The 27,718-nt window shown below is 42.7% G+C and overlaps 1 protein-coding gene across 2 annotated transcripts; it reads right to left on the reverse strand.

Moving 5' to 3' along the window:
* Positions 1–27,321, reverse strand: MAML1 (mastermind like transcriptional coactivator 1). 2 transcript variants are annotated; one of them, XM_084636651.1, is made up of 5 exons: positions 26,827–27,321; positions 14,757–16,175; positions 10,178–10,438; positions 6,256–6,367; positions 1–2,832 (listed from the first exon to the last, which is right to left on the reverse strand). In XM_084636651.1, exons 1-5 carry the CDS (start codon positions 27,190–27,192, stop codon positions 1,844–1,846), a joined length of 3,147 nt encoding a protein of 1,048 aa, XP_084492777.1. In that variant the 5' UTR covers positions 27,193–27,321; the 3' UTR covers positions 1–1,843. The 2 variants fall into 2 exon arrangements, with proteins under 2 accessions (XP_084492777.1, XP_084492776.1); XM_084636650.1 differs by having other exon boundaries at positions 14,757–16,178.
* Between the last annotated feature and the right edge of the window lie 397 nt (positions 27,322–27,718).

A 27,718-nucleotide genomic window follows, 5' to 3' on the forward strand; every position in this document is an offset into this window, starting at 1 on the left:
ATCTCCCCATGCTTCTGCAGTGCAGAAAGGCTCCTGAAGATACGAGTCTGTGTTGAAGGAAATCCTTTTCATCATAATGCTGGAAAATTTTAAGGAGCTTTACAAAAATGGAAAAAAGTTGGCCCGCTATTTTTTTTAAATAGGGCTTGGAGGGAAAGAGGTATTTGTGCAGCTAAAACAAATAAACTTTATTTCCATTTTAAATTAAAAGTTAAGGCAAGGTGGTTTGTTGGTGAGAGGGGAATATTTGGTAGCAAGTTAAGGACTTTAGAACATTGACTGCTCTCATTGCTTTTCGTACCCTGTGTGAGACTGACCCTAACACATCCGGGTGAGGGTGAACAGTCTCTGTGGGCTTCTGCTTTAAGTGAGATTAGAGAAGGCAATCCACCTGTTCACAGAAAGATTATCTAACTCAGTGGTTCTCAAATTTTTGTACTGGTGACCCCTTTCACATAGCATGCCTCTGAGTGCAACCCCCCTTATAAATTAAAAACAACATTTTTTAATATATTTAACACCCTTACAAATGCTGGAGGCAAAGTGGGTCTTGGGGTGGAGGCTGACAGCTCGCAACCCACCATGTAATAATCTCACAATCCCCTGAGGGGTCCTGACCGCCAGTTTGAGAACCCCTGGTCTAACTAAATACTCCCTCCCTCCCCGCCAGTTTGTGAAAGTGGGAGATTTTCACATTGGAGCAACCTTGAAACAAGGTTAGTATTTTTCCAGGCTCCCTGTGCTATTACTTGCAGATATTTACCTTTTAGTAAGGACTTTCCACTTCTCAGCCCAGTGCTGCTTTTATGCACTTGATCCTAAAGTGACAAAATCTTGTGCTTATCACATTACTGTATTTAGTTTTGGAGAAGACTCATCTCACAAATTCCACATTAGGAATACACTGCAGAAACAAACAGTAAAACAAGATGAGCTGTGATGAGGCAAAGCCCTCATTTAAACACAGCTAAGTTTGGAAATGAGTTATGATGAAATGTGCAAATTAAATTGGTTTATGTTTAAGTCGGATATATTTGAAAAGTTCTCCCATAAGAAAGTCCCTCTTTAAACTGAGCAAGATAAAAGCCAAGAACTCTGTCCCTCCACAACAGAGTGAAAACTGGAGCTTGGGAGTCCACAATCCATTAAGGAAGTCACTAACTTAGGCCAGCTGGCCAGGTTTTAACACTTTCTTTCATCTATCACCAGCATTCAGAAAAAACTGCGGTAAATATTATTGTGAAATACCACTTGCTTGTTGAGAGTACAGGCACACACTTCACTGGTGGGAAAAAAGAACCGACTCAAAATAAAGAATGTTTTGCAAATGTACTGAGGTGCACATCCTCTCCTCCGGCAAAAATGAAGTAAAATATTTGGTAGGGCAATACTGTAGCTAATGGCATGCCAAGCTGGGAACAATAATCAACTCAAGTATTAGCTGCAGGAGAATAAGCCCTAAACACAAAATACTTGCCATTTTATTTGCTTTCTTTCTGCACCATTGTTGTGGATTTTTGTTTATTTTTAAATAATTAAAAACCTAAGTTTCAAAACACTGCAAGTGAGATTTCTGAAGGGCTGACTGGGATGCACACAAATTTGCCTGACCTGTTCAAATGTGCACCACAGATGCCACAAAAATAAACGCATTGTCATCGCAGACCTGCTTGGTGCACCATTATGTGTCGAAGCCTGTTGGGAAGCGGCTCCAGTCCATTTCCCAACCATTTACCTCTAATGCCTGCAAGTCTCTTCAATGCCACAGGTTTTTGGTCCAAAGTGTAGTTTATATTTCATGAAATTAAAAAAAAATAAGAGTAGAAAACCCTCAAGCCCCATTTTAATGAGTTCCTAACAACTCATCCAAGTCATTCATCCATTCCTCTGAAGTCCTGTTTTTCAGCAAAGAGTCTATCAGATCTGTGTCACCAGTCAAGCTCTGTAGTCCATTATTGCCTGATTGACCACTGTAGGCAAAAGGCAGCTCCTGACTGGTGGTCCTCACTGAGTAACCTTGGGTACAGTGCAGATTGGCTCTATTGGGCAGTTGCTGATTTGGATTCTGGCCAAAAGCGGTCAGATCTGGAACGGCCTGGCTCATGCTAGGCAAGACTTGTTGTGAGGGTACCTGCTGTTGGGTAGGTGGGTTTGTCCTCTGCTGTGCACCTAAAGATGACAACATCTGCCCAGAGACAGCAGAGTTCATGGAGGCCATTGATCTGCCAGTGCTTAGGCTTACCTGAGGCATCCCTGGAGCAAACTGCTGGTTGGCCATCTTTAGGTGAGTTTGCTGCATGTGGAAAGTGGAGCTGGCAGTAAATGACCCTAAGCCACCACTTCCTTGTGTCTGGTTATTCATATTAGGCATACCTTGGTGTTGCCAAGATGGATTTTGGGTGCCAATAGCTGCTGGCACTCTTGCCATCTGTGGCTTGGCTATAGTTGGATTCAGTGCCCCCTTATTGTGCTGCTGAGAAATGCTTGGGTTTCCCAGGGTGCTCTGCCCATACCCAGCAGGAACAGGAGTGCCCTGACCCAAGCTGGGCTGCCTTTGCATTTGTAGTTGTCCGTTGGCACTTTGATTTGCATGCTGTGAAATCATTTGTGTCATACCAGATGTCATGCTGTACAGCCCCCCTCGCTGAATGTTTTGCATACTAGTGTACTGAGTCACACTTCGATCCTGCTGACTGGAGCCTGATTGGAGAGGAGGAACAGAGCTGTGTCCAGGTCCAATCTGAATCATGTTCTGGGTCTGAGAAAACATCCGTGGACTGCTGGAGTTGGACTGTCCTAAGTTACTTACCCCGGTCATGGCTGGAGATGACCCTGTAATACATAGCAATATTTACTACGTTAACTATGTTTATTTCAATTTAACCAGAGCCTATCTAGACCTTTAGACGCTATTTCACATACATGTAGTAGATACATTTAACTAGCTATAATTGTAACAACACACATATACACACATGGAATATAAATGGGAAAGTTCTATATTACAACTTCCCCTGTATGATCAGTCTTGTGGTATGTCAGTAAAGAAGCTTCCAACTACTTCCCCATAAGTAAGGCTGCGGGTTGGTCATGGATTTCGTGACTTTCAGTGACTTCTGCAGCGGCCGGTGCGCCTGGCTCAGGGGCAGCTCAGGTAGCTCCTGCACCAGTTGCACTGACTGCGGCTGGGGCAGTCTCAAGCCACCATGCCTCCAGCAGCAGCAGAGTTTGGGTGTGGGAGAAGGTAGGGGGTTGAGGCACGGGACAGGGTGAGGCCGGCTCTGAGTGGCGCTTACCTAGGAGGCTCCCTGAAGCGGGGACATCCCCCTCGCTCAGCTGCTAGGCAGAGGCATGGCCAGGCAGATCTGCATACTGCCTCAGTCCAGAGTGCTGGCTTTGCAGCTCCCATTGGCTGGGAAGTGTGGCCAATGGGAACTGCGGGTATGGTGCCTGCAGGCAGAGGCAGCCACGCCTCCGCCTAAGCAGTTGAGCAAGGGGGATGTCGCCTATTCCTGGGAGCCCCCAAGGTAAGCACCACGCAGAGCCTGCCTCACCCCATCCTGTGCCCCAACCCCCTGCCCCTTCCCACACCCAAACTCTGCTGCTGCTGCTGGAGGGGGGGGGGGGAGGGGAGTGTTTAGGCAAGGATCCAGATAGGGAGCACTGCCGCCCTCCTGCTCCCCCCAAGCACCCTGGCTGCCCTTCCCTAGTCCCCCCACACCCCCACCCAAAGTTTGAGTTAGGGGTATATAGTAAAAGTCATGGACTAGTCACGGGTCGTGAATTTTTGTTTACTGCCTGTGACCTGTCCATGACTTTTACTAAAAATACCCATGACTAAAATGTAGCCTTACCCATAAGTCAGTGCTCACTACTGATCAACATGCACAGGTGTGATTATAACAGAACATCAGCAATTTGAATGCCACTTCTTTTAGAGAAGGCAGAAACCAAGATCACAAGGGCCAGATTTTTAAAGGTGTTTAGGCTCCTAAAAATGCAGACAGGTGCCTAGTGGGATTTTCAAAAGCACCTAGGAATCTCTTATTGAAATCAATTGGAGTTATGCATCGAGGCACTTCTGAAAATCCCATTAGGAGCCTATTTGGATCTTTAGGCTCCTAAAGACCTTTAAAAATCTGACCCAAAGTGCCTATTGCAGGGCTAATGAGATAAAGATCTAAGTCCCTCACATCAGAGTTCATGTCCGTGGAAGAGCTCTAAACTGGGAGACGAGGGCCAACATGCTGAAATATAGCATCAGGCTGAGAAGCAGGGCAGACTCTCCAACTTGTTCATCTAGCCTGGATGCAAAGAGTCTAACTCATCATTAGGGTACATGCCAAATCATCTCTTTCACTGATAACGCATCTGTTTTATCGGTTTCAGTTTGAATGTTAGGACTTTCAAACCAGATAATACATCTGAGTTTGAGTACCTTTTTTTCATACTGAAGCATTCACTATGCGTCAACATGCAAGACTGATATCAACATGATAATCACAGGAATAAGCAATATGATCAGTAAACCACCAAGGCAGCAGCTTCTTTTTAACTCTACTTAAAAGCATTTATGCAGAATGACAGCTCCCTCTCCCCCAGTTTGAGTCCAAAATATATAAAGAGACAAGAGGAATACATAAGAAAGTGTACAGAAAAAAATGCCTAGAAATAGTTCCAATGCCTTTTCTGCAATGAGATATAAAGGAGTCCCAAGAGCCCGAGTCCCTCTTCCAAATTTGTTAAACTGAGGCAGCCACTCTTACCAGAAAAGCTGGGGGTGAATGTTTTGAACTCAAGTGCAAAAAAATAGATAGTTTGAATGGTAAGGCTTTCAAAGCATTAAACAAGTTATCAGTGAAATATACCATCAAAAAAAGTTCAGAAGTCCATTTTTTGCCATGCTAATAAGCAAAGAGGAAGGACATATGCCTGGATGTAACAGTGATAAAATATCTATAGTTAGCATGACTATAAGGTAAAACCAATGGTGTTTTTAACAATGCTGTAACTCTTGCAAATTGTTACGCGCTCAGTATTTCTAACTGATCTACCACTGCATTTCTGGTGGTAGTGGTGGGGAAAAATGAGTACTGCAAAGCTCAGATTGAGGGACAATACTCACCACCTATCCTACATACTTATCGGGTATAGATGTACAAGGATTTCTCTCTTACTCCTGTATCAACTTACTTCTGTTACGTTTCTTGAGGAAAATAATTGCCTGGCCATAGAAGCCACATTTCATATCACTGACTAAGATGTTGCAGGTTACCATCCATCAGCATCGTTAATATAATGGTATCTTGTTTATATTTCCACATTAAGAAGTTGCCCTTCAATGGGGATATTGGAGGTGAGGGGAGAGCAGGGCAGAAGGAGGAAGGAAATTATTATTATTTTTTTTTTTTTAAAAAGTTCTTTTACCTCCAGAGAAAGTGAGTGGACCAATACCTGCAGACATATTTATACTCAAAGCAGTTTCTTGCCCCAATGCAGGGGAAGTCTCTTTCCAGTACAAAAAGATGGGTGATGACTGGCCTCCAATGTTTTCACATCAGTTATGCTATTCCACCTGACTGGAAATTACACCTTCTTGCTACCACCATTAATATGCTAAAAGATGTAGCGAGTTCCACCCCTCACCCACACAAATAAATGCAGACTATCACCCTAAAATGCAGAGGATCAGAGCTCATATTCCTCACTCAAATCAGCAGGGATAAGAGTGCTGTGGATGCAAAAAAATTCAGGTTCTTAAATGGGGAAAAAACGTTCTTGTGTTTTTCTTGTGAGGCCCTGTGATGAATACAGGGAGTGATGACATTCAGCTTCAGAAAGAGCTGTATCCTTCATGTATTGGAGGCAAGGTAACTATAATTTGGGGCCTCTATGGGAAGAGGAAGGAGGAGAAAGTCACTTGATCTCCAAGGACCCTTGGGGAAATGTAAAGACATTTAAGAATTTTCATGCCATCCGTTATCCAAGCACTACAGACTTATTCCTAGAGGTGTATTAAAGAGTTGGATACTTAAATTGGCATAAAAACATTAAATTAATGTATGTGGGATAGGCAGTTTTGTTAAATAGCAACTGAAGTCAGAATATATATCAAAACAATTTAAAGAGTAACAAAAAAGGGAACAAAAAATATTAACAAATTATGAAGTCCAGGGACTTTGAAGACACCCTACTTTCATTCCCAAGGAGCAATCTCTTTTCACCATTATTAATTCAAATCCCATGTTTGTTTACCTGTGAACTGTCCAACCTGCTGCTGGTAAGGGTTCTGTGCCTGATCTTGGTATTGAGGGGGTGGTCGGGTCAGGTGCCGCTGGAGCTGCTGCTCTTGTTGATGCCGCTTTTCCTACAAAAGGTTCAGTACAAAGAGTTAGAAAAAGAGAATCAACACTTAATTTCAAGGGTGACTTCAAAGCTACCTATGCTTTGTTCAGAGGTCTGATAACTATAGGGGCTTTAATAGTGTTATACAGTAACTCCTCACTTAAAGTCATCCCAATTAAGGTTGTTTTGTTGCTGATCAATTAGGGAACATGTTCATTTAAAGTTGCGCAATCCTCTCTTATAACGTCGTTTGGCAGCCACTTGCTTTGTCCACTGCTTGCAGGAAGAGCAGCCTGTTGGCACTAGCTGGTGGGGGCTTGGAACCAGGGTGAACCAGCAGCCCCCCTATCAGCTCCCTGCTCCCCTAAGTTCCCTGTGCAGCAGCCGCCCAGCAGGCTATCAGTTGCCAGCAGTTCAGTTGTCCCTCCCCACACTGCCATGTGCTGCTCCTGCCCTCTGCCTTGGAGCTGCTCCCGGGATCCTCCTGCTTGCTGTGCATAGGGGGAGGGAGAGAGGTGCTAATATCAGGGTGTCCCCGTCCCCCTCCCCCTGCTTACTCCTTCTCCATATAGAGCAGGTGGGGACACGACAGGGCTCAGGACAGAAAACTTGCTGGCAGCAGCTGCTGTCTCAACTTCCTGATATACTTAAAAAGGCAATGTACTTAGAGTGGTGTCAGCATATTTAAAGGGGCAACGCACATCTCATCTCTCTTAAAGGGGTGTGTCTCTCTGTCTCCCCTCGCTCCATTCCTGTTGCCTTATAGAGCGTGAGGCTGCATTAACAACAAGTTAACCCTTTACGGCTCAGCCGAATGCTAGTTCATCGTTTAGCAGCATGGCATTCCCTGGGAAATATCCCACCCTCGAACTTCACCATCTCAACCAAGCTTCACAATCATCATTGCTGTATACAGTATTAAATTGCTGTGCATGGGGGAGGGAGAGAGGTGCTAATGTCAGGGTGTCCCCCTCCCCCTGCTTACTCCTTCTCCATATAGAGCAGGTGGGGACACAACAGGGCTCAGTATTAAATTGTTTGTTTAAAACTTATACATACACACACACACACCCCATATATATGTATATTATAAATAAAAATATAAATTAAAAATATATGGTTTTGTGTTTGGTGAAAAAAGTTTCCCTAGAACCTAACTCCCCCCATTTACATTAATTCTTATGGGGAAACTGGATTCATTTAATATTGTTTCACTTAAAGTTGCATTTTTCAGGAACATAACTACAACATTAAGCGAGGCGTTACTGTATAGCCAACCCAGAAGAATACTCTCTCTTTACAGGAGTCAAAGGCAATAATTTTTATTTAAAAGAGGAAAGGACAGGAGAGCAGATTAGTAAATAGCAGTTGACAGAATTCTGATAAACTCAGAAAAAAAATGCACAAACTGAAAGCCAGGATGACAGAAACACGCATTAGAAGTTGCTGCAATGCATCTCTAAATGCTCTCAGATGCTAGGAAAACTGGAATGTCAGTCTTTCAATCAATGCCTATTCAGTAAATAGGCCTGAAGAAGACCTTTGTGTAAGCTCAAAAGCCTCTCTCTCTCACACACACACCTACAAAAGTTGGTCCAATAAAAGATATTACCTCACTCACCTTGCCTCTAATATTCAGTAAATAGCCATTTTCAGTAACATTTCTGAAAACACTACAGGGAAAAGATGCACTTTTACCCAACTTCCTCCACTATCAATGTGTCTCATTTTAAAGGGGCCCAGCAAAACAGAAAAGTGAATTTTCTTCTTTTTAATATGTAGCAAGAAGACTGAAAGGTTGTTTTTAAAGATTTTTCCTGCCTCTGCCTACCCCAGTTTTCCTAAAAGACCATGAAACCTACTAGTTCTCTAGCTATGATAGAGAACTAATACTAGTGATGTTATTCACTATTTAAGACGGTTTTAACAGTCCATTAACTCAGCTGGAGGAAAGCTCTCCCTTAAAGATTCAACAACCCTACCTCTTCAATTTGGTGGAGAAAGCTCCCAGTCCACATCGAAGTCATCTAACAAATCCACCAGTAAAAACAGGGAACCAAGAGTTGACATTCAGGGGACGTGGGGGGGAAGGAATGAAGGGTATTATTTTTAAAAAACAACAACAAAAAAAGTCCTTTCAGGCTTTCTTTGAAGATCATAAACCCAAAGGGGTGCTGCCACAGTCAGAGGCACATCTGAGAGTAAGCACCGCTGGCCTTTCTTCTGGAGGGTTGGTCTTGAATGGCCAGGGAATTCTGGGAGACCGTCTCTAGGAGGGAATGATGTAAGTTGTAGTCCCAGATCATGCAACTGCCAGGCTATACTAAAAAGCTACCTCGGCTCCAAAGCTGAGAGAGCTGGAGTGAGGCAGAGGAGAGGCTTACAAGAAAGGACAAAGAAGGACTCACATCGAAAGGTAAGCATTTAAAGGTATTGTCCTGAAGGCCTTTCAGCAAGAGTACAGGACTGAGGCCTGTAGTTGGGCATGTATGCCTATTTAGGGGCCAGACTTCCTGAGGGAGAAAAACTCTTCAAGCTCTGTGCCAATGTGGGAATATGGCTAAAGGAACAGATACTAAGGGTACGGCTACAGTAGAGAGTTTAAAGCGGCGCTGCTGCACCAATGCTGCTGTAAGCTCTTTAATGTAGCTGCTCTAAGCTGATGGCAGAGAGCTCTCCTGTCGGCTTAACTACTTCCATATTAGGAGAGATGAAAAAGACGGGGACTTTTCAGCTTGGAAAAGCAATGACTAAGAGGTGATATGATATAGGTCTATCAAATTGTGAATGGTATGGAGAAAGCGAACATGGAAGTGTTATTTACCCCATCACATAACACCAGAACCAGGGGTCACCCAAAGAAATTAATTGGCAGCAGGTTTAAAATAAAATGCATTTTGGGATGTATAAGTAGGGGCATACCAAGCAGATCGAGGGATGTGATCGTCCCCCTCTATTCGACATTGGTGAGGCCTCATCTGGAGTACTGTGTCCAGTTTTGGGCCCCACACTACAAGAAGGATATGGATAAATTGGAGAGAGTCCAGCGAAGGGCAACAAAAATGATTAGGGGTCTGGAACACATGACTTATGAGGAGAGGCTGAGGGAACTGGGATTGTTTAGTCTGCAGAAGAGAAGAATGAGGGGGGATTTGATAGCTGCTTTCAACTACCTGAGAGGTAGTTCCAGAGAGGATGGTTCTAGACTATTCTCAGTGGTGGAAGAGGACAGGACAAGGAGTAATGGTCTCAAGTTGCAGTGGGGGAGGTTTAGGTTGGATATTAGGAAAAACTTTTTCACTAGGAGGGTGGTGAAACACCGGAATGGGTTACCTAGGGAGGTGGTGGAATCTCCTTCCTTAGAAGTTTTTAAGGTCAGGCTTGACAAAGCCTTGGCTGGGATGATTTAATTGGGGATGGGTCCTGCTTTTGAGCAGGGGGTTGGACTAGATGACCTCCTGAGGTCCCTTCCAACCCTGATATTCTATGAAAAGGAGTGCTACTTCATACAATGCCCAGTCAACCAGGGGACCTCATGTCAGGAGACGTTGTGAAGACAAACTATAACTGTGCTCAAAAAAAAATTAGATAAGTTCATAGAGAATAACTTGATCAATGGCTATTAGTCAAGATGATCAAGGATGCAATTTCATGCTTTGGGTGTCCTAAGCGTCCAACTGCCTGAGGCTGAGAGTGGACAACAGGGGATGGATAACTCGATAATTATCCTGTTCTGTTCATTTCCTCTGAAACATCTGTTATTGGCCACTGTCAGAAGACTGGACAGTGGACTAGACGGACCATTGGTCTGACCCAGTATGGCTGTTCTTACCTGTTCAGCTAGCAGTTGTTGCTGCCTCTGCCCTATTAGGAACTGTTGCTTCTGTTGCTCCATCAGCAAATGCTTTTGTTGTTGCTTCTGCTGGTCCAGTAACATCTGGTGTTGCTTCATTACCACGGCTTGCTGCTGATTGCTGAGATAGGCTGTGTTGTTATGATTACCTGCCATGGAAACACTGGAAGCCTGAGCACTAACACCAGGACCTGGGACAGAAACAGGAACACGAGGAACACTGGGAGAAGGGTTTTGATCCTGCAGAATATAAATAACATCAGTTATAAGAGTGGCTTGGGTACTACTGAATCTACAAGCTCTATATGAACATATTCAGGTCAGCAAGATCATCACTCATGACAAATGATTACATAACTAGAAAATGGCAAAGTACTATTACTTTATCTCTTACAGGACACAAGTCATAACAATATCCCTAAGAAAATAGACACTTGGCAAGCCATATCCATTTTTGTGTTTCCACACAGTTGATTAATAAAGTTCTGTGTAAAAATGGAGTGTAAAACAAGTCTAGCAAAATATTTTAAATTCTCAATCTATAAAGCTTCTGCTTAACCTGTGACAATGCCAGATTAACTACCTGGGAAACAAAAAGAAACACGAGGCGGCCAAGAAGAAATGTGTAGCAAGGGCCATGCACGAATAAAGTGATTAGAGGAAGATCTGGAGCTACACAACATTCATGGAGGGAGACTACACTGTCAATCTTATTTACAACACTTCCCCCCGCCTCACGCAAATGAATGGCCCTATGTATGCTTCTACACAGCTAGGAGCACACTGCCAGGCATTAATAGAAAGGTGAAGGGAAGAAAAAAATCCACAAATCACCACTCTGACATCCTGCTAATATCCATGTAGTGGACTAACTATTAATCTTTATTCAAGCCTCCAGAACTTCAGTGCTGTTTTCAACAGCAAGTTGTAAACCATTAAGTACAACATGCATCTGTGCTCCCAGAACCTTCTTTTGAAATGAAGAAACATTTTGAATTGTATTCCCAAATAACCTTAATGTGGGATTTATTACAGGCACACAGAGATTAATTTAATTTGGTAAACTACCAGGAACTATAGGATGAAATTAAGCAATACAAGATACCAATTCTGCAAGAATTTATACATGTTATTAGTGCCATTGAATTCTACAGCACTACTCATATAAGTATTTGCATTCTCCACTAAGCCCCTGATTCTGCAGATAGCCTTTCCAGTATAATCCTCTCCCCACCTTAGGCTTCTGCTTCCTTGATTAGGCGTCATATCTCTGATTAATTCAACATTAATTACTTGCAGCATACCACAACTAGTGTGAAGTACAAAACTTTCTACATTTACTTGGATGGCAGGATTTCAAATGAAGACTGCATAAAGCAAATTTGAGATACATTGTATTTGAATCTACTAAGTATAATTTCAGATACCAACAAAAATATTACAGTAATCCTACTTCTTTCAATTTTTGATTGTACAACTGAATTATTGTTAACCAGATAAAACTATTGTTAATAAGGAGTTGGTGGTATTTAGTAGGGGAGGGGGAAGAGTTTTTTTTTTCCCACCAAAATGTATAGTCCAAAAGCATGATTTTTAAATGTCCTGAGCCATTAGACGATCTCTAGAAGAGCTGACCAAAAAAACAAAAAACAAAACAAAACAAAAAAGCAGACTAACAGTACAGAGATAAGTTTGGGTCTTTAGTTTAGCATCCAATATTTACTGTTTGATATTCTTGGATTTTCTCCACGTAGCTGAAAACTGCAGTGTGAAACTCTGCTCTTTTAGGAGACTTGAATGAACATAAGTGCTACCTATAAAATAGCAACAATATCAGAGAAGTAAGACGAATACTAAGTCTGCTTTGACAGTTTTACAGGTAACCACATCAAAAATCTTATTGGCAGTTCCTATGGTTACCTGCTGACATCTTCCAACCCCAGCTTTAATCTTGATCATAGTATTTTTCACACCATTTTTTTTTTTTTTAAATTAAAATGTCAGATACTGACGTGTGGTGCCAGCTCCTCTACTCCCCAGTTTGATCAGATTCTGTGAATCAAAAGTAATTGGTATTGCGGCGCATAAGGGCTGGTCTACACAAACTGCCAGCAAATTAACTAGGTCTGTTTTAATTAACTTCTTTTGTTATTTCAACGCACATTAGGATGTGGATTCGCCCCAAGTCAGCAAACATGAAAAAACAGCTGTTGAGGTGCTACTTCCTCCCATTTTATCAGTGCTATGTTAAAGGTGACTTGCAAAGGAAAAAAATTGGAATGATGCCTTCTTTGCTTTTTATGAAGCATAAAGTAGCTCTGATTTACAAAAAAAGTTCTGCTTGGTCTTTACCTTAGAACAGGGGTGGGCAAACATTTTGGCCCGAGGGCTACATCTGCGTATAGAAATTGTATGGCGGGCCATGAATGGTCACAAAATTGGGGTTGGGGTGTGGGAGGGAGTGAGGGCTCTGGCTGGGGTGCAGGCTTCGGGGTGGGGCCAGAAATGAGGAGTTCAGAGTGTGGGAGGGGGCTCCGGGCTGGGCTCCAGGCTCTGGGTGGGGCTGGGAATGAGGGGTGTGGAGTGCAGGAGGGTGCGGGCTGGGACCGAGGGTTCCAGAAGGCAGGGGCGGGTGGCTCGGGGTGCAGACTCTGGGCACCAATTACCTCAAGCAGCTCCTGGAAGCAGCAGCATGTCCCCCCTCCAGCTCCTACACGGAGACATGGCCAGGCCGCTCTGCTGAGCGCTGCCCTGTCTGCAGGCACTGACCCTGCAGCTCTCAGCATAGGAGCTGGAGGGGGGACATGCCGCTGCTTCCGGGAGCCGCACAGATCCCCAGACCCCGCTCCCCGCAGGAGCTCAAGGGCCGAATTCAAACAGCCGGCTGGCCGGATCTGGCCCGCAAGCTGTAGTTTGCCTACCCCTGCCTTAGAAGCATCAAGATTACCTCAATCAAAAAACAGGAAAGACATGATTTGAAGGACCATACTCCTGGACTAAGAGTTCTAACAGCCTTTAGCTGGAGGGACAGGCTTTTACATCTTTAAAAAAGATCTTTTCTCTCAACTGTTCAACAAGCATTTGTGTTCTAGGTGTTAAACACCACAGTTTTAAATATTCTGACAAGTCACCCTCAATTGCACAGATTTGTACTTATGATACCATTTGTGTATTTGTATCCTATTAGTTCTGCAGTCTTCCAGGAATAACAGGGTAGACAAGTCAGGAATTTTTAACGTAAAACAAGCACAAAAAGCCTTTTCGGAAAAAGCATTAGTACACCATAAAGCAAGAGGACAATAACGCCTTTTTTTCCTTTGCAGGTCACCTTTTATTCTGCATTTTGTAGTCCTGGGGTAATTCTGCACCAAAAAATTAAGAATTCTGTGCACAGTATTTTAAAATTCTGCATATTTTATTTGTCAAAACACTATATAATCATGGCAGTTTCAATTATTTTGGTAACTTATTTCAAAATATCTGTCAGCAACTAGGTCTGTAACAACACAGACACACAAAATTCCCCCCAGGGTTAGAGAGTTAAAGAAACCCTCTACAACAACCCAGTTCTTATTTCTCCCCACTCCCCCAGTCCAGACACCCACACCCCCCTCTCTTCCCCAGAGCCCAGCCACGTGGCACCCCCCAGCTGACACATTCCAAATCCCTGGGCTCTGGGGTTAGAGAGAGTGTGAGGGAGAAATAGCCTGATGCTGGGTCCCAGTTTCCTGCATGGTGCCACGTTCCTGCAGCTGCTGGGAATCCTCCAGCTCCTCCTCCCCCATAGCAACATCTTCTATTTGAGAGCTGGGTGCTCTGCTGGGTCCAACAACCCCTAGTGGCAGCCAGCAGCTCTGCAGCCCATATTTGCGAGGGAAAAAGGAAATTTGAGCACAACATTAATTCTGTGCAAATTCTGCACTGCACATCGGCACAGAATTCTCCCAGGAATAATACTGCCTCAGGTAGACAAATGTTACCACTGTTAATTTCCACCAGAGGGGGCGTGGAGGAAGGGAGAGGATACGAACCTCTCCAACATCTAAGATTTAAGATAATCAGCCTTGGGATTTCACTTAAAACACAGTCCATTTGTTCTCCCAATGGCCCCAACTCCCTCAGGAGTCAAGGAGGAAGGAGGTCTTCAAACAAGTCACCCGAGAAAAGGAGACATTGATTGAAAGGAAAAGTAAGGTTTCTTTGAGAATTATTTTTAAGTTTTACACAAGAAAGTATTTTAGATAAATGTTTATCCATAAAGATACTTGAATATTTTGTAGTGATTTTTATATTAAGGAATTTGGTTTCCACATGGTGTATTAAGTTGGAAATATATCTTACCAGCCTAGCTATTAGACAATATACTCAAGGAAAAATTTGGTTATTTCTAGATGCTTTTTCCTTGGTCGTGTCTTGGTTTTGCTTGTTTTAGAATGGAAAATTAGGATATTCAGTAAACTGTATTTCCAAATAATTGCAACTAATAATTGGATCTAGTCCTACCCACTCAGCCTCCAAGATCTATTACTTCACAATGATAACAGCCCATAACATTTACCTGGCTGTGTGGTACTAGAGGTCTATAGGCAATATTTCCAGACTTCTGCTTCATCAGGAACATCCCATTTTGTTCTTCACTCATATGAGGCAGTGGCGGTTGCTGGCGTTGCTGCAGATACGCCAACATAGGTGTCTTGTTCTGGCCAGGTACTGTAACTCCTTGCTCACACTCTGCTTTGTAATGTGAAAGAGGTTTTGTGTTGCCATAATCTAGCATGGAGCCTTGGCTATTTACAGAGTTCTGGTTCAGGCTGTTTGGCTGATGACTCAACATATTCACATGGTAATTGCCTCCACTCCTGGGAGAACTCTTGTTTGCCATACTAGGAATTATGAGTTTCTGGTTATTGAAGTCCTGTTGGTAAACTGAAGGGCTGGTGGGATTGTCCATTGTGTAGGGGACACCCAGTGGACTATGAGAAGGTCCAGACTGCTGCCAGCTGGACATCTGACTGGTTTGGTGGACTTGTGAAGCCTGCTGCTGGTTCTGCAACATCTGGTCTCTTTTTTGCTTAGCAGCTATCTGTTGAAGTTGGTGAGCAGAGGACATTTCTTTGGCATTTCCTGTGCCCTGTCCAGATAATAATACATTTGGTAGAGGCCTTTGAACATTTTGAGACTGGTTTGATGCCTGCATCATGGACTGGTTCGGATTTTCAGTCACTGGCTGACTGGAAGACTGGAACATAGTCTGAGAGCCCCCAACTGCTGGAGAAGCAGCACTAACAGGTACAGAGGAGGCTCCAATGAATGTTGGACCTGAAGAAGTGGATCTGACTTGTGGAGACCCCATCTGCTGTTCCTGCTCAAACGCTGCTGGGGAAAATTCAGTCTTTATGTTAATGTCTTGTGGCAATGGAGTTTGTGCAGTTGAATTTGAAGAATCTGCATCCTTCTTCTCCTCAAAGTCTTCGTTAAATAGATCCTTCATGTCTTCATCAGGCACTGATCTATTAAGTTCATCAATGAGCTCCTTCCATTCCTGCTCATTAAGATTAAGATCGGGCATCAAGTTGTTCTGAGATATAGAACCGCCTGCTCCAGCAATCATACAAGGAAGGTCATCCACTGGCTCTTGCTTGAGCTCTTTGTTCAAACCCAAAGGAAATGAGTCATCAGTATCACTACGTCCATTCAGCTGAAGGTTAGCATCTGGAAGACACTTTTTATTGATGCTATCCAGTCCCATTGAATGCTTTCCATTGAGCTGTAAGGTATCGCCACCGGAAGATTTCTTGTCAAGTTGGTGTAGTGGGGATAAAGGAGGTACGCCGTTGGAGGAGCCACTTACCCCACCAAGACCATCTTCACGACGTAATTTCTTGGACACAGAAAACATATCCCCATACCCATTCTGTTGATCTCCATTCTGAGGGGAAGCAGCACTATCAAGTTTTCTTTTCACCGTCTCATGGAGCTGCTGAAAAAAAAGAAGCCAATTTTAAGTGTTTTAGTTTTATATGTTTTACTACAACATGACCATTATCTCCTACCATATCAATAGCTAGTCCAGCTCTTTCCACCCTCAAACATCCAAAAGCTAAAGTTTCTGCTATAATGGCACACTTCATAATGAATGAATGTTTCTGAACCAACCAATTTTACTCAGTACTTCAAGATATGCTGAACACAACAACTCTTGAACACAAGAGCAGCTTACAAAAATGGAAGACAGGTCTTTCCTCTGCCACGAACAACCTCTTTTGCAAGCCATCTTCCTAAGGAAATCTTCTGCTCAAGAAAGACTGTTAGATTAGACCTTTAAAATTGTCTTAAATCATAACTTCCTGCTTTGAACAACGGAAGCAAAAAAGCTAAAGAATTTAAAACCTAAGAGACAATGGAGAAAAAATTGTGTATAGAAATTATTAAACCTTTCCCTCTTCAGAAATCCAACATACTGATACATGTTAAAGTTTTATTTTTATTTTTTTGGATGAGATGCATTGTATAGATAACTGTAAGAGAAGTATTTGGGGTGAGAGAAGGTCTGGCTATGCTCTTAGGCAGCCATTTATATAGTGGCCTCATTTATATGCTAAAGTAAATAGCTCATCATTGTAAATTCTTTGTACACAAATCATATTGTTTTGTTTAGTGTGAACACTGACCCCTCTATTAATACCTTCATGACTCATGCGTATCTAAAAACGATTCAAAGCACACTGATCAGTGTTCCTATATCACACTGGGATGAATTTGAGTGACATTTTCTTCCCAGAGGATTTAATTCCCTAGCATACATACTACCACCATGGATAAACCCAACACCTTATTACTAACCCTATATAGCTAGCTTGTCTCACTGGACTGTACATGCAAGTTCTCTTATTTCATAGTGCCATCTAGAAGCAAGTAGAGGGAACAGCATCAGATCTAGTCAGCCTTGTCATTACAAAAGCTTGGGACCCTCCGTTCATCTTATCTCCTATGGCAGCACTTGATCTCTAAGCTTGCTAGCAATGACGCTAAACAAGGCTTGAAAAGTCTCCTGCGCACACCAAGGGTGAACAGGAATCCTTCCCAGCAGAAGCACCACCTTGTTCAGAAACAAAGCTTCATTTAAAAATATAAATGCCATCTACACTGGGATATTATATGCAAACTCCTAGTGTAAACACACTGCAACAGCAGAGCACTGTCTGTTTGGAGCTGGGAGGCTTCTGCTATCACCCCGTCATCCGGGATGACGACGACCCCTGCACACCGCCTTAAGTAAGGATGGCTGCGGAATCCCCACAAGAGACATCTATCTGGTGTCAGCCAAACAAGAGCTCTCTGATATGGTAGAAAAAAGTCTGTTTTTTTTTAAATACACTAAATGGAGCCTCCCTACTCAGTCTTCTCCTCCCTGTTCTTGAGTAGGATGAGCCCAGATAATGAGGAGGGAAACCTCAGTCTCCCACCACTCAAGCAGAGTCAATAAAAATTGTTTTGGGGGTTGGGGGGAGGTGTGAGGAAAGGAGTTACATAACATATCTGGGAGGAAACATATGCTGATTTAGGGATAGCAGCATTAGTTAATAGATCAAAATGGTAGCCAAGTATCAATTGATTTTAGGAGGCAACACTGATTATTTTGACGTCTGCATGGATGAGGTGATCTTTGTTCTAATATGAAGCACAGAATTCAACTAGCAGGAGACCAGGATCTTCCAGCCCTACCCTAAGAATGGCTGGGAGAGGTATCTGACCACTGGGAGACTAGGCACAAATGGGTAAGGCTGGAGGATGAGCATGAGATACTGGTGTATTTTGGCTTGAAGAGCAGGCTTACAGCTTAGGCTAGGAAGTGTTGGGTAAATTTTTCAAGCCTTGGCTATAAGGAAAACAAAAACATACATTTGATAAAAATCTGGGTTTTTTAGAAAATGCTGCTGGCTCTGCTTTCATTTTGTTTTTCATACTTAATTGACCAAGAAGCACAGTACAGATGTAATATTTGCCTTTCAGCATGTTTCCTGTTGTTTAGTCAGTTTCCCAACTGGGATAATTGAAGCACAAGGTGGTTGAGTAACTTGCCCACGGTCACATAGTGAGTCAGTGGCTCAGATCCGAAATAGGATCCTCCTTTGCTTTAAACCATTAGACACCACTCCCTCAATACTCACATGTATGTATCTCCAGAAAGAGCTGAAACCCAAAAGCGGTAATTGAACTTTTAATACTGAACATATTCTTCCGATAGTTGGAGCAAATGTTTATGTTAAGAACATATACCTTACATCTTTCATAGTATCTCCTCAAACTTTAGAAACTTCCAATTCATTTGAAAGCACACTAGTGTTAAAATGATTTTGTTAGTGCTCAGATATCTGACCACAAAAAGGAACAATCATGGAGGCAGTCCAAGAAAAAACACTTTTTCACCTCAAGGTGTACTTGCATCTTTGCTCCAAAGTGGAGTAAGTTTAAAAACAAAAACTTACCTTTCATATTATTACTAAGAGTGTGTATGTGCAGTAAGTTGATTCTTAAGAATTCATCAAGATACTTAACATCTTGCTTACCCTTATCAAAGTCAGAGGACATTCTAAAGACATCTGGGCCTGTATACAGCATCCTGTACAGATGCTGCAGAAAAAATTGCCTACATATTTGTTATTGTTGGCATCAATGCACAAAGTTTAAGCCCGAGAGAGATCTGTTAGCAAGACACTGGGTTTGGGCTTATAACAAGCTATTAACTGACTTCATCTTCTTGCTGGTTTATTTTTTACTTCTAAAGAAACCAAGAGTGCATTTGGATATATGGATTTCCCCAATGACAAGACATAGCTACAAAAGTTTCCAACAGCCAAAAGCCTTTTTTTCTGTATGTCAATATTTATGCCTTTGAAGGTTAAAAGTAGTAATGAAAACCAAAGTCCTCCCAATTCATAAAGTTGGATAGTCGCCTGATAGATACCCCACAAGACAAAGGTGAGTAATCTCCTTTCTGAAGGGAAGACTAAACAAAATTTTCCACATATCAGGTCTTGCATTCTGCAGAGTAGAAAATGACATGTTTGCCAAATCAAAGTACAGTGACAAGACCTATGCTACTTGGGTGCAGTTCCAAGTACAGCCAGTTCACAAAATCCTGGCAGCTGAGAGTTATGAGTCAGTCAACAAACTCCATGAACAATCAGCAGCCCAATCAAAGATCTTGAAGCAAGAAAATCCTGTTCTATTAAGATGAAAGCCCAAAAGGAATAGAAACACTGTTTGCTGGTGTGTAAGAAAAGCCGTTTAGACTGTTTAGGTATGTTGGCCATTGTCATCATGTTAAGTGCAGTGGCCTTTTGGCATGCTGCTCTTGCTAGTTGTTCATAGCACAATCAATCCATTTAATCCAGTGATCTCCAAACTGTGAGGCGCACCTCCCTAGGGGGTGTGCAGAGGAAAATTTGGGGTGGGGGGCGGGGGACGACACAGGCAGCAGGGCCTGGACAGCCCCCACAGGGAGTGGGGAAGGGAGTGCCACCCTGCTCTGGCCCCAGCCACAGTTCCACCCTCAAGCCAGTTCTGCCCTCATTCCTTATCCTCCCCCAGCTCCACCTTCAGCCCAATCACCTCTGCTGAACCAACTGTGTTGTAACAGAGGGGGGATGCCATTGTGGATGGATTCCATTACTGGCTAGTCGGGGGAGGGGAGGAGGGTGCACAAGAGGAAAAGTTTGGGGACCACTGATTTAATCAATAAAACAATATGAACCAGTGTTTTCCCATTCACATGAGACCAGAGTTGGATTTCTAAGTCTGATTTCTCTCCCCCTTTAAATTGACTTAGGCCTTACCTACAATGGCATTTTTGTACCACTGCAAGCACGTCACTTTACACATTGGTGTGCTGCATCTACATTAGGAGTTTGCACCATTGCAGCAACCTCACAGCCAACAGGAAAAGCATGGACAAGGCTTTAACCCATCAGTTTAGCTTCAATGAAGCAAGGCTCATCAAGCCCTCCTAGGAAAGTAGACTACTAGTATATAGTGCCTTCAGGGGAATGGTGATCATAAACTAATGGAGAAATCAAATAAGGACAACTGGAAGGGCCTCAGGACTCTAGAAGTAGGAAGAGTTGGAAACCCACCCGTTACACATCCATCTGCAGAGATCAAATCTTTAGAACAGCATCACTTATGGTGAGGAGAAAAAAATTCTCTTCTGGCTGAACGAATTTTATGTACTATTGTTGGAAGTATCACATCGGGTTATTCAGCAAAAAGATTTAAGAAAAATACTCCTCTTTCTTCAGTTTATGTACCTCGCACATTTGATAGGATTTGCCATATATACTCAGTTTCCTGTTTGTCCATGTCTGTCACAGCAACAGAGAAAATGCGTTTTTTAAAACAGGAAAATGTTATTGCAAAAGTCACAAAAATTAGCAGAAACCCACCGTAGTACCTGACTTTTAATCATTATTTGAAACTGTTTAGATTTCAAATTGGCATCCCTTATGTAGATCAGCTTTACTTCAACATTATTAAGTTGGAGACTAGAAATAAAGTGTGGCTCTCACATTTAACAGTAATTTCAAAATAGTAGGGACAGTCTCCTTACCTAACTACATTAGGTATTAAAGGGACAGTCAAATCCTATTTTTGAAAATTCTGTACTTTGTTATACTAATATTGAGTATTATAACTTGAAGGTTAATACAAATTTGTGGGTTTTGTGTGTTTATTTTGTGTATCTGATGTGTGTATAGTCAGCAATCCTAGATCTAGAAAAAAATCTGATCTAGAAAATGTACTGATGTACTGATCTAGAAAAAATACAATGTAGTTTTGCCCCAAATCAACAAGTTAGTAATAAGCATGCTCTAAGAAATAAGTAAGTGTTTATCTCCCTGTGCCAAACCAAGGTTATGAACAACTGATGACAAATATTTTTAGAAGTATTACTATTTTAGTAATGCCTACAAGCTCCAGCTGAGATCAGAGTCTCATTGTGCTAGGCCCTGTACAAACATATAATAAGACAGTCCCTGTCTGCTTGGGCAATGGCTGAATCTTACCCAAGAGGTAACCTCGTGAGGTGGAAATAGATGCATTATCAGAGGTCATGGTCTGGGAGTAAATACAGAGTATTTAAAATGATTTTCTTGTTAATACCATACATTAGGAATTTCTCTACTCACTTTGATGACTGAAATATAAACAGCTTTTATAACTATGTTCTGCTGCTTTCAAAGAAAGCATTTTATTACCAAATCTGTTCCCATACCCTGGAATGCTTACCAGGCTGTCAGAGAACCACAACACTGGACTAATTTTAATTTGACTTTTACTTTCATTCCAAAAAATGTGTATGTTTGGGAGGCAGCATGTTGTAGTGAAGAACAGCTACAGATGAGTATGTATAAAAATGTAAGTACCTGTATTATTCACAAAAGGCAGCTTCTGCTACAGGAACTGTTCTGCTGAATCAAAACCTCTATGCTTTAAGCAGCAATGCTAGGTTCTCCACCTAAGTTGAACTTGAGCAGCACTGGTCACTCCCAGTTCTTTACAGTTTAGGAAACACCACTGCAGGCCTTAGCAATCCAATAAAAATGTGTTTTAAGCACACCACAATAACTTGTGCCAAGAAAAAGCAGACAAAAAACCTGCTTGAGTTGTTTGGCAACAAACTATCAGACTTGTCAGCAGACGATGGCAATGGTGTAATTATGGTGAGACAGCACTACACTGTTATAGTAGAGTATTGCAGAATTAGTCATATTTTGCTATTTTGGGGCCAAAAAAATAATTAACACACATTTCTGACATCCATACACACAGCTAACGCAGTCCCCCCCCCCAAAAAAAGTTTTCAAATAAGTCAAAGTGCAACACTAGGCACCACTGTTCCCTCTAAACGCGCACAGATCCTAAACCCCGTGCACATGGCGAAACACCGCGCACACAAAAATTTGCACAGAAGCAATTTTTTGTGCACACAGCCTGTCAAAAATTAGAGGTAACACTGGTAGGAACCCTTGCTAGTCCAACCCAGACAATACTTCATTTATTTTCTGCTACTACTCTAGACCTGAAAGTCAGGACACAGATACAGTTTCCCCCACTTTATTTTACTTTGTGTCAATCTTATTTTTGCTTAAAACTCTTCATCTTTTACCTGCAATAGAGCCCTGCAGTGTGACTTGGATCCCGTAAGTCCTGGAGGACCCACTGCCATAGGAGCAGGTAAAATGTACCTTGTTGTGAACAGAAAAAAAAAAAATACCGCATACACTGTGGTAATTTGCAGGAAAACACAATCTCTCGGTTTGTCATAAATAGAATTTCAGCAATGTAAAGCAAGTTTTTCTTTTTTTAAAATAAAGGTTTTAATATTTAAATTTAAGCAAGGCATAGAAAGATTTGATGTCTATTATAACAGGAGTTAAAGTTGTTGGTTTTTTAACATGTTTAAGCAAGATTTATTTTATTCTTTTAGTGGTAAAATTTGTGTCTGAATTCTATTTATTTATATATACACACAATATATTAACTGACCATTCTGGGGCTTGTTGTTTGTAGTAGCATGGGGGAATCTGTCCCTCTTGCAGAATCTAGGTTTTTGCAGGTGGGAGTGGGATAAAAATGCAGGAAACAATGCAGGAGCAAGTGGGAGCGGGTATTGCAGGGCAGGACAGGAGCAGGATTAAAAAAATAATCCCACACAGAGCTCTAATCTAGGACACCTTTACTTCACTGGGGCTAAACAGAGCAGAGAGGTCATTTTAAGTGTAACAACATCTCTTCATATCACACCCAACTAACTGCTCAGCTGCGAAAGACTATATTGTGTGATTTTAAGATTTAACAAGAATATTTCCCATAACAGACAATCAAACTGAGCTTTCCTGGCCACTGTAGAAATACAATTCTAGGTTTTGAGGCAAGACTGAAAAAGTAAATCACCTGTACAACAGCTGTTCGCTGATGACAGCAAGTCATAAGAAATGTGTAAGCAGGTCTGTTTAATGATGGTTGGTCTCCTGACTAGGAGAGCACAACATGAAATAAAGCAGTGGAGATAAAAATCCAAATCTTTGAATTCTTCCCAAATCTATATCAGAAAGAAACTTCCTAATAGTGAGATTTTGAGTCTACTTTAGGGAAATGGAAGAAACCCCACCACCACCACACACAGACTATAGACATTTACAAGGAAGTTTACCTTAAAACACTGGAAGAAACTGAAAGCAGCAGTCCTAGACTGGAAATTAGGAAAAGAGGAGGTGTGCTATATGACCTGTAATGTCTAGGTTTCTGAAACACAGGATTAGCATGAGGGACACCCAGTTATCAAAATACTAACACTTGCCTTCATAAGGCAGAAAATAGTTAAGACTGAAATGGAAATCTGATGTTTGTATTTAAAAGAAATTTTAAAACCTTAAAAAAGCCTCACATGAAGGAAAAGAGGAAACTAAGCATGGTTTCCTTTTTTTTTTTTTTTTTTTTTTAAACTGGAGGACAAGCTTAGGTAGCACACACCCTCAGCTAGACGTATTTCTGTATCACAGCATATTCATCCTGGCAAACAAACAAAGGATTAAAGTGACCCACATTTCTGTTTATGCCCCAAGATTGTTTTAGACTCTGAAACCAGACAAAGAAATAACTATCGGACAAAGCACTTGACTTCTAACTTTGTCCCATGTGGGGACCACCACCACATAAAATACCAAAAAAGAAACGAAGGTGCTCCCATTGCTCCCCTTTTACTATTCTGAACTGTTGTCGAGTACACACAGCATCTTGGAATTCACAAGCAAATAAACACAGCTGTTCAGAAATGTCCTTTCATTATAGGTCATCAGATGCTATACAGCTTGGCAGCTCACCTGCGTTTTTATTATGTGTGGCTTTTTTTTTTAGACCAACATCAATGTTTCATTAGCTTTAAATGAAAATAGCACTATATAGAGCAAAGCTTTCTAGAAAATGTTTTATATGGATCTCTTTCAAAAAAGTTCCATATAGCTCAGCAGCTGCATTGGCTGGTGTATTACCTGGTTAATGGCTTAACATACATTATTTTGAAAGGAACATGCCCAAGATATTTTAACACAAAATAATTTTATTGTGAAACCAAAGGTTTAGTGAACATTCCAGACAATACTCCACCCCCTCCCACACACAGCATGCTCAATTTTGATATTTGGTGGTGAAACATCAGGATCTGGGTTAAAGTGGTACAGACTACACCAAAGAACTGAAATAAGCAACATACAAAAAGTAATTCAACTAAAACAATCTCTAAGTAATCCAACTATATAACCAAGTAACAAGATGAAGCCGTAGCAGCAACTTATCTTACACTCATGTATACTAGAAAAGAAGCAACAGGCCAGCACAAGGAACAGTCATTCATACACTAAAGGCCTCCTCTGTAGTGTAAATCAACAGTTGGAGGCAGCTTCCTGTACAAGAAGAGCTTCCCCAGATGCGCAGTGCACTTCAAAACCACACTGTTTTGGGGGAATTTAGAGTCCTCATTATAATGCAAGCTAATGAGATGAAATCCACATACAGAGCAACTTAAAACAAATGTTAGCAGTGAATCAAGACATTTTTTCAGAGGTATGAAGAAGTGTGCTAAGCAAGTGGATTCAGTATGTTAATCTATATTATCTAATGAACTGAACGAGCCACAAGAGTGAATCCTTAAAGTCCAGATGCAAAGCAAGCAGAAGCCTTAATTTTATGATCAACAAAACAGGCATTTAAATCCTGGGTTCCACCACAAAATCTTCATTCAAGACCCAGCCTGCTAAGCAAAGTCTCCCTGAAGTGATATAGATATTCTCATTAAGAAAGTACAAATTGTTCCTTCTTTCAAGGATTTTCCTCCTCTTCTACTGTGTGAAGTTTTTGACTCAATCATAAGGATTTTTTCCTTCAGAAGGGGCAAGGTATACACAAAGATCCAAAGGAATCATCAGAAAGACATGTGTCCCCACCACTTATGAGATAAAATAACGATTCACTCAAGTGACACTTGTCGGTCACACTATAACCATGAAAAATGCAAGTTTGTAATCATAGTCATACTAAAGGCTAATTCATTGTGACTGATTCTTCTTGTCTTATGTAGTCATATACTCCTGTACACAGTGAGCATAAAATGCTACCATTGGTGCGACTAGACATTTCTGATTTGATAGCATTTTACATCCTTTTTTCACTTGGATAAGTCATTATACAAGGTGTAAAAAAAAAAAATGGTGAATCAGGTCCTCTTTTTCTATCTTTTTCTATCTAGATTTGATCAGTGCTCAGGAAACCAAACAAACTACACTGCATTCCACAACTTCAGCGTGGCCTGCATGACACAAAAGGTTTTGTTTGTTATAAATAAAATAAAATAAATAAATAAATAAAAGCATTAAACAGCTCACTGATACTTCCAACATGCCAGATTTTACCCTTGGAGAATTCACTTCCAAATCCCAAAGGCAAGTTAAAGACAACTTTCTGACTACTGCTTTTGGCTGTGACTTCAATCAACCATCTATAAATGGGTCCTGGTGAATACTCCTCCAAGCCATTTATCTTACATAATAAAGTGACGTTAAATATGCACATAACTGGAAAGGTACCCAATTAATGCCAAGAGGCATCTTGAAAGGAGCTCAGGATAATAGTTTTATGATGGACTTTGGGTACAGTTTAGAAACTTTACTTTTTTATGAAGACACTGGGTCACTTTTTAAAAGTTGTTCTGCTACACTGCATTTCCCTGTTCCTTGGCCCCATCATACAGACCACCTTAAAGAGCCCAGAACAAATTAACCACCACTATACTGATGCACATAAAATATTATTTTACAGTACACAGTCACAACCAGTAGTGCTAGTGAGAAGAGAGAGGCTATCCTTCTGAAAATCAAGCCATTTTTAAATGGGTGGAGTGGGATCACTGTATTGGCCAATATTAGCTCAAATCCAGCAGAAAAAGTGGCAAATAACGAGCTGCCTTTTTAGTACCACTTCACTTAGTTCTTTGCAGTGTGGTGTACCATTAATGGATGTCACTATTTTGAAAAGCAGAAAACGTCTAGTTAGTAAGAACCGTCTTTATCAACCAACTAGAACCGCTGACCAGTGCCTGACAGCTTCCATCTCCCTTCTTGTTCACTTCCAATACAATTATGAAAACAGTCACAGAACAAGTACGACCCAGGTTGCTCCTGCAGAGACAACTATAGAGTCAATTTGCCAGAACCACAAATAACCAGGCTACCTGGAGCACAATTCTAAGCTGCTAAAACATCTGTGATTCTTCTAAATGGAAGTTACTCCTGTCCCTTCCATATCCGTTGCTGGCCGCTTCTGCATGCGCTGTCAATGCAGGAGGATGGCAGGCAGGGCAGGACTTCCCAACCACTAAGTTTCAGTAGGGACTGCACAGGGACCTAGCAATGTAAGACTACCTCCTGCCAGTATGGGCCACGATTCCAACGCTAGAAAGGTTGGAGGGTTCCTCTCCTCTCCCAGCCTGGACAGGGAAGTAGCTGGGCCAGCTGGGCACGCTCTCGTCCACCCCGACCTCGGGGCCCGCTCGGGAACGAGCGGCTCCTTACCGCGATCAAGGTGCTGCTGCGGCCGTGCTGCTCGCTGCTCGCGGCATCAGCGTCGAGGCCGTTGGCTCCGGTCCTGTCGGCGTTGCCCGCAACCCCAGCAGGAGGAGGAGCGGCCGGCGGCGGCGGCGCCGGGGGAGGCTGGCGGTGCTTCCCGGCCCGCTTGGCCTTGGCCTGCAGGCAGCGCTGGTGCAAAGCGAAGGTCTGTTGGCGCTCCAGCTCCAGGCGCTCTGGGGACACGGCCTGGTAGCGGGACTCGCAGGCGCTGTGGTGCCGCCGGCACAGCTCTATGCGCCGGCGGAGCCGCTCCATCACCGCGCTGTGCCGCGGCACCACGAACTCCGCCATGGGGCAGGGGGGCAGCACCATGGGCCGGGGACCGAGGGGGCCGCCGCCGTTCACCGGCTCCTCACGCCGACCCCACCATGGCCAGGACACCGACGGGGGAGAGACCGGGGCGCCCCTCGGACCCTATCCGAGCAGCCCTCAGGCCTCGCCCCCTCCCACTCGGGTTCCCCTCAGGCCTCGCCCACCCCCCACTTCCTTCTCTCTCGGGCCCGGCCCGACCCGACCCGACTCCGTTCCCCGCACCCCACTTCCTCCTTCGGCCCGCTGCCGCCCCCGCCTCCTCAGTCCTGCCCGGCCGGAGCCCGCTCCACTTCCCCTCAGGCGCGGCGGCCGCCCCGCTCAGGCCCAAGCCCCCGACTCCCCATTGTTAGCTGCGCGGCCGCCATCTTGAAATTGCTTTTCCCCTTAAGAGCCGAGTTCAGAATAAATAGGCGGAGCTTCCTGGGTGGTGTCTGACGTCACGTGTACGTAAGTGCGTCGCTGGAGATGATGGACAATTTCTCTTGCCCACCGGATTGGTGGAGCGGAGAGCAAGGGCTGTGGCCTA

Source organism: Lepidochelys olivacea (assembly GCF_965140295.1).
Source record: "Lepidochelys olivacea isolate rLepOli2 genome assembly, chromosome: 8".
In the NCBI taxonomy this organism is placed as follows: Eukaryota; Metazoa; Chordata; order Testudines; family Cheloniidae; genus Lepidochelys; species Lepidochelys olivacea.